General features: G+C 40.6%; 1 protein-coding gene across 2 annotated transcripts; it reads right to left on the reverse strand.

The window, feature by feature from the left end:
- Positions 1-233: 233 nt before the first annotated feature.
- On the reverse strand, positions 234-2,909 carry LOC122659676 (putative cyclin-A3-1). 2 transcript variants are annotated; one of them, XM_043854776.1, is made up of 8 exons: positions 2,423-2,909; positions 1,886-2,118; positions 1,684-1,759; positions 1,489-1,565; positions 1,151-1,184; positions 919-1,068; positions 700-834; positions 234-615 (listed from the first exon to the last, which is right to left on the reverse strand). In XM_043854776.1, the coding sequence occupies exons 1-8, from the start codon at positions 2,729-2,731 to the stop codon at positions 547-549; spliced, it is 1,083 nt and encodes a 360-aa protein (XP_043710711.1). In that variant the 5' UTR covers positions 2,732-2,909; the 3' UTR covers positions 234-546. The 2 variants fall into 2 exon arrangements, with proteins under 2 accessions (XP_043710711.1, XP_043710712.1); XM_043854777.1 differs by having other exon boundaries at positions 234-612; positions 2,423-2,908.
- Positions 2,910-7,944: the final 5,035 nt, after the last annotated feature.

Here is a 7,944-nt window from a genome sequence, read left to right on the forward strand (position 1 = left end):
TACACAGCAAGGAAACAACTTGCCAGTACAAACCTGTAATGAAAATCTAAGGCTTAGAAAGAATAATACAATTCACGTAGACAAATAGCTAGTGTGCATAATAGAATAACACTTCCCTCAACAGGATTGACTGAAAAAGTTCCTTTTATTTTTGGATTTCCATTACATGATCTGAAACAGTTCCATGCTTAGAGATACAAAATCATCTTCTTTCAACATTCTAGACTATGGAGTAAACAAAAGACTAGGTAGCAATTAATATGTCAACATGATCCACCTCTTTACAACCAAGTATTTGTTAGATCCTACGTTGGTAACAAAAAGCCAGCTCAATAATCATTAATGGTAGTCCATGGGCATTAACATGCAACTTTTCAACAATCAGCTTCCACAGATACAGGCACTTCAAACTAATCAGAAGCAGGGTGTCTCCCATCAAATTGAGTAATCACACAAGAATTTCATCATAGTGAAAGGTTCCACTTCTCTTGAAATTAAAGAGTGAACCCTGTACATCAAACCCCCAAACTGCAAGAAGACCTTGATTCAAACATCATCAAAGTAAGCTGTTGGAATCTCTGGGGGGGAAGCCAATGTTGCCACACACTTGAACTGTTATAGGAAAAAAGCTGGACTCAGATTCATTTTTAGCAAGCATCACCACCACCAGCTAATTATAAAAAAAACAAGACAACAAACCTTATACTGCTTGTATTTATCTCTTACAGCTACTAAAGAGCCCCCTTTCCTATTCAATTGCAAATCATGTAATGCAAGGACACAATCCCTAAGATCTGACGGTCTATAGCCCGTGCAATGCTGCAATGTTGAATTCTGTAAAAATAACAAATGTCAGTCAATCTCTTCAGAACAAACAAACATAATTACGAAGCATAAGCACAGGAGATAAGGGGTTACCCAAGGATGCAATTTTGGTCTCTTTGTGAATCTTGAAAGAAAAACAATTGAAGCAGCAACCATTGATGGTAAGAACCGGATGCAACTGTAATCCAACAAACTTAACTCTCCAAGGTAACAGCCAAGGAACTCCAATTGCAAATTGGGTGACTGGAAGAAGCCACAACCATTAGTGAAACAAGCATAAAAACATCAGGAATTCCAAAAAAATACAATGCCATAATGGGCTTACTTTCTGATCATCTTGAGCTGCTTTAGTAAATTTCCTGAAAAACAAAATTTGATAGAACTTCAGTTAGTTCAATGAGTCATCAGAGATTAATATCATCAGATAGTTGCAGATAGCAATAAGAAAATCATCAAAAAGCCCCACGACTTGAAGACCCTGATCATGACACCCTTTATCCACTAGCAAAACCATAGTCACTTATTGGTATGCATAAATGGCATAAATGTGGAGGGTATCACATTCAAGCAGCTTGATTATAAACAGAGACCCTCTAAAGAACATGACTGAGCCTTCAACAATAGCACCCATAACAGAGTGAAGTAAAGAAAAGAAGTCCTTACCTGAGAAAAGTCTTTATGGTTGGATTTCCCATCTCAAAGTTCAGAAATTTGAGAATATCTGACTCCATCTTCACCACCTACAAACATTACCCCAAGAATTAGTCACAAATTTAAATGGAATTTCAGGAGGGAAAAAACAAGAAAATACAGATATGAAACCAAAATAAGGGTTCAGGATGAGAAAGCAAAAATCACCTCTTCCTTTTTATAAGTATTGTCTGTTATATAACAAAAATCTTCTACGTGTGGAGGACTGATCTCTTCATACTTGCTGCATCGCCATCCAAAAAAGAGTATCATCAGAGAATTTTCAAATTTAATAGCCGCATTAAATGTAAGTATGTTTGAGTGAATAACCTAGAATCTCAACAAAAAGATGGAGTTTTTAGGCCCTTACGCAGCAATAAGCATGCATGAAATGCCTAGAAGTTGCAGCCTTTGTCTATTGATAGGATGCGAAGATAGAAATCTGTCGATGTAGGAGATAGTGAGGTAAAGGGTATCAGAGACAAGCTTGTATTCCTCTGAAACCTCAACCAGCCAATCCACCAGAATGCCTCGCATGTTAGCTGTAACATCCTTCTGAATTTTCTCAAGGTAATCAGGTATCGGTCTCCTTTTCTCTTCAATCTAAATAAACGAACATTTCAGGTCAATGTGAAGAAATTAAGATTCAACTGCAAACCCAACTGGTCGAAAATGAAAGCCTTAAACCCAAATTTTGGAGATAAAATCAAATCATAACCAAAACCAATATCAGAGACGATTGTAAAGAGAGAAATGAGAACTCCAGAAACATCGAAGTTTTGAAAACCCTCATTCCAATGACAAAATCACTAAAACCACTTGCCAGAGCCAAAAAAATGATAAAGACCAGATCCGTGAGTCAAGTCGTGAAACCAAGTAAGTGAAAAACCTCTGCCCTCATACACACCTCCATGGAGCGAAGGTACTCGAAGATCTCAGACGCATAAGGCCCGCACATCTGAGGATCGGCAGTATCTGCGTCGATGTTCGGCCCGGCCGGCTTCACTTCCTTCTTCTTCAACCTGCATTTGGCCTTCTTAGGTTCAAGAATCGGAGTCGGATTGGAGACAACATTGGACTGCGAGTTAGGAAGCTCTCCCAAGACGACTCGCTTCTTCGTAGCAGGAAGTTGCGGAGATTGCGATTCGGGCATGGAAGAAGCAGCCCTCTTCTTCGCAGCACGGGTAACCCTCTTGTGGTTCTCCTTGTTGTCCATGTTCGTCAAACACGATAAGGTCTGGAAATGGGTGTTAGGGTTTGACGAGATGAGAACGGAGGAGAGAGTTGAGAGGAGACTGGCGAAGTCAGATGTGAGACCCTTAGGACCTTTGTAGTGAGTCGTAAGTGTACTCTGAAAATGATTTCTGAATTCTGAAAGAGTGCGGGAGAGATAATGAGAGGGAACAAGAGGAGAGAGAGAGAAAGTTGCAGGCATGCCGCCATTTTTTCGCAATTTCAAAACTTGTATTTTGCGCTTTCGATATATAGGGGTATTTCCGTCTTTCTAACTTTTTGTACGGTTGGGTGTTGTGACTTGGATTCCGAAATTCTCGTTTGGGAGCTATGATTTTGGGTTTTCTCTTTTTCAAAATTTGAAAATTCATTCGGATTTTGGAATTTGATTGGAGGCTGTAAAACTTTCCCGGGCATCGTCGATGTGGCGCTTTTCGTTAACAACATCTTACCGAAAAAGAAAAAGGAAAAAAGTACATCATGACCGTGGGTGGATGGAATTCCCATCCTCCCCTTTAATGAAATAATATCACTATGGGAAAAGGTTAGCTGAAAGGCAGCATGGCATGCTTTTGGGTCCTCCGTAGCGCGACACGGAATGTAGCGTACTATTCGATGGCCCACAGTGGTGTTGGGCTGCGTGCCCAAGCACTGCGGACTGTCGGATGGTGCGCTACACTCCCTGTCACACTACAGAGGAGCCTAACATGCATGGCATTGCCCCAGCGCTCAGGCAATAAGTGTGTGTGCGGAAGCATTAATAGGGGCGAGATTTCTACATTTTATGGGGGGTGGATGGTCATTTCACATCCCTCTGTTCCTAGGTCCAGATCCATGTTCGCTTTTCGAGAATCTTTCCCCCATAACTATATAATTACATAATTAGTGTATTCGACGACCCAGATTCCTTTTATAAGGTGAGACAAATATATGTATGGTAACATAGCCGTGCATCAGGGCATGGCCTTTTTTAGGTCCATCTCACCAAGGATTTTATACTCGAAATTAGGGGGGGAAATTCTCTCCAATTCCTTAAAAGTGTAGTGCAGCGCAGTTTGGGGTTGGGATGTCATCACCTGGTAGGCACAACATCCAACAGTCCAAGCTCGATTAGAAAGAAAAAAAGAACTAACTGAATTGAGCTCAGATTGTTGGATGTCATGTTTGTCAGGTGGTGACTTCCCACCCCCGAACTGCACTGCATTACACGTCAAGAATTGGAGAGGATTTTAATCTTGGAAATAGGGGTTGAATCGGTTCCTATCAATTATGATTGGCTACGGGAGAAATTACATAGTCAAAATCCATTATACACCTCACGTATTTGTATTAACATATGTAATTTGAGCCCATCTAACATGTCTCATGGTGAACAAGTGCCTAGCGCATTTGGTAGCATGTGGTGTGTGGAATTCCATTGCTACCTTGTCGGATGTGGGGCCATCAAAATACTAGCCCTTTTTACTATTGTTGGGGGAGGAGTCCATTCATGGCTTTAGTATCAATATGAGGACCGACATACTAATAGACTATATTGTATAGCACAACTAATCCCCCCCCCCCCTTGCCAGTGTCACTACACAACAAAGAGTGATAAAATCGTCTCTCAAAAAGTCGAAACACGAGTTGCCAAGAGGATGAAGGAAGGAGGCTCGAGAGATCATGGACTTGCTTGCAACAGAAACTACAAAAACCAAGAACTTTTTCTACGATATCTAGGTGATGAAATATTTTCAGGAAAAGCTTGCAATAGATGTGGAGTTGGCTGAGATCTTCTCTTGTTTAGACTCCTTTGATGGTTCCACTACGGGGCGTATATGAATGGTTGCATTATGGATGAGTTTTTGCACTCACCCCAAATTGCCTTTTGAAAGAAAGGGTCCGGGGCATACAAGACTCACGTAGTTAGCCTTACATGATAAAAAGTCAGCACTGGTTCACAGATATCCCTTCCATTCCCCTTGCCAAGTCCAACAGGACTTCAACAATTATATCCTATGTGTTTGCATGATATCTTTAGCTCAACGAGTGTAGCCATTTTGCACGGACCCATATATATAGGAATAGAAACATGCCAAAGAAAGAAGTCATCTTGGTATTGAATCCGCTCTTTTTCTTTCATATCACAAAAGCCTTGTCAATGATTGAACCTTTCAAATTTATTGATACTTTACGTTCTATATGTTAACCATCATATTATTAAACTATCTTATAAGAGTAATGGGAAAAAAGGTAAAACCCAATAATATGATCTAAAAAAGATCTATATGTAAAGGTTGGGTCTTAGGCTATTTATTTTTTGGAATAGACTTGGCACGCCGCCAGGGTGCCCAACATGTGTCTTCCTCTCTTCTCCCCCTTTGGAAAAGAGGCCCTTTGCTCTCTTCGTGTCTAGCATTATGATTGGTGATATTGCCACCTTACCAAAACTTTGCGAAATGCCCAATCCTCCTCTCCCTAGTTCTATTAACAATTTGGTCTTAACATTTGAACCCCATTTAAAGTCCTGTGATTGGTGTATGCCCGTATCGGGTGATTCATACCGGTTTTACACATTGTCAATCTCGATACCGTATCGGTGACATGATACAAACAAGGGGTAAATTCATCAAAAAATCTATGTTTAAAGGAGGATCAGGGACAAATTTGTTCCATACGGCCGATCCTTGCCTGGGAGTAGTACTGCCTCCAATCAAATTCCAGAATATAGCCCAAATGGCAGGAGAGGCCAATGAAACTTGTTGGAATGTTGGTATTCATTCGGGTAAGTTTTCAATAGGAATTAGAACCATATATTTTTTTTTTCATGAAAGTGTAATCACACAAACCACACACCAATCCCAAAAAGTTAATCGACTTTTAGGACCATGTAGATCTAGAGGTTCGGCCAGATTGGAAAATGTAGCCCAAATAGCAAGAAAGGCCAATGATATTCAAAAACCTGCTTATGCACAAACAAAACCTTGAAGAAAATTTAGCAAAAGTTTTGCATTTGCCAATTGGTCAAAGCTCAAAACGTGAAGGTTGTAGCTCTCCTAATAACAATTCACATGATTCAATAGTTTGATCAATCCGAGCTTGGAAGAGCAAAGTTATGGCCAATTTATCGATCACTATTCAAAGGTAGAACAATGATGGACGTTCGCCGGTCGGACAGATGTCGTTGCCGGAAGTGTTTTCTTGACCAAAATGACCCATGTTCTACTGGTGTCCGCAGGAGCCGACAAACGTCCATCAGACTCGAAAATATGATAGTTGAAAGCGCAGTGACTAGTTTTTGGCTTGAGCTCCTCTATTGCGACACCTCCCAATGAGCACCAATGAGCATCCAATGGCTGGGCTATTGGGCGCACACAGGGATGTGTACCTGCGTAAGGCCAGGTGCGCATCCCTGCACACACCCTGCAGCCTGGCCGTTGGATGCCTCATTGAGCGCTGGGCTCGCAGGATCCAGTTTTTCAAGGGTTTGCTTGGTCTATAAAAAGGGAGGGTTCCGGAGATATTTGAAGCTTCCGTTTTGAGATGCTTAGAGAGTATTTGAGTTGCCTTCGGACTATAATTGAAGGATTCTAGAAGACCCTTGAGCTACAACTAGAAAAAATCTACAATGAGATATTGAGAAGGGAACCAAGCTTCAATGGTACTATCAGCCTATGAGAGGTACAATGGTTTATTTGTTTTCTCTCCTTTTATGAAGGAGTTGTTATTGGCTGGTTGTGTGGAAGGTATGTCCTACACAAAAAGAATCACATAGGTGACTGGAAAAAGTTTGTAACAAGCCATTTGAATCTACTAGCAAGGTCTGATTTGTGAGCCTGGAAAAACCAACCACAGATCCGTAAAAAACCATAGGAAAAACTCCCTTGTGATGATTCGGCTAGGGCCGATAAATCCAATATTGAATAGTTGACAAATTGAGAGTGTCGGTATCTCTTCGGAGTGGATGTAAAAACAATTGATCCCAAACCACTATAGATCTTGCCTCGTAAGTTATCATCAACATTTGTTGTCTTTAGTTATCACCACGATCGTTCAAAGGAATCAGAACCAGATTGTGAATCGACTGATTCAAAATCAGAATCGGTAGAGACCAATCCTAATTCTGGACGATTCAGACTTTTATATTTTTTGGGTAAGAATTCAGACTTGTTTTTTCAAGGTTTAGGCAATTCCAATTAGATTGAAATCAAAATTGGTACAGGCTAATCTCACTGACGATTCCACTTCGTTGAACCTTTTATCACCACCATCACATAAAAAAAAGAAAGCCAAATGTTTTCTGTACCAGGGTGTAAGCTGCGTCCAAGCACATGGGGGTAGGTGAAATGACCACCCTGCCCCCCTGAAGAGCAGGCCCATATATCTGGGCATAGGCTGCGCTGCGGCACAGAGAACATCAGCCCAAAAAAGAACAGAAAAGATAAGATAATCCTTCCTCACAAAGTATACCTTTCCATATATTCTGCTGAGAAATGCAACCAAATCTATACTTGCCAATACGTTTCAATATGCAACCAAGCACGCGCAGCCTGTGCGATCGAAGTGAGAAATATTCTTTAGGCAACTATCAGGGGAATTAGTTCGTGCCGTGTTCAAGGATTTGACAATATCAACCATTAGATAGATAAGAGATGTACATATTGCTAGATGTTGAACTTTAAAACCAAAGTCAATTAGTAGTTTTTTTCAAAAAATGATTTCAATCAATATTCCTATAACTTTGTAGTATCCATTTTATTTTCTGAATAATCTTAAAAAACAGAGCGTTTTAAAAATTGTTCGACAAAAGTTGAAAATACAGGAGCATTATAGGCCAATTAACATGGACCACAAAAGTTGAGTTCTATCCTCTCCAGTGGATCCTCCTCCAATCAATTGGGATGGAAGAGAATAACTGTCGGTGTCGCCAGAATCAGCAAATCCTCTGCTTGAAACCTGTTTCATTTTTCTAATTAATAACAGAGGAGGTAATCGCATTACGCTCGCTCCACAAATGTGAACCAGCTTGGCCTCGAGTGCTTTGGAGTAATTGTGAGATCCCAGAGCTACTGGTCCATTATCCATGGCATCGTTTTAAGGAGAAGGCTAGGTCACTCACTCCTGTGAAGTCCAATTCCTTACAACAGGGTCAATCTAAATAATGCGGGCTATTTGGGTTAGCTTTTGAAGGTAAATCCACCCATTTTCTTGTTCAAA

Source organism: Telopea speciosissima, chromosome 4, assembly GCF_018873765.1.
Source record: "Telopea speciosissima isolate NSW1024214 ecotype Mountain lineage chromosome 4, Tspe_v1, whole genome shotgun sequence".
Taxonomy (NCBI): Eukaryota; Viridiplantae; Streptophyta; class Magnoliopsida; order Proteales; family Proteaceae; genus Telopea; species Telopea speciosissima.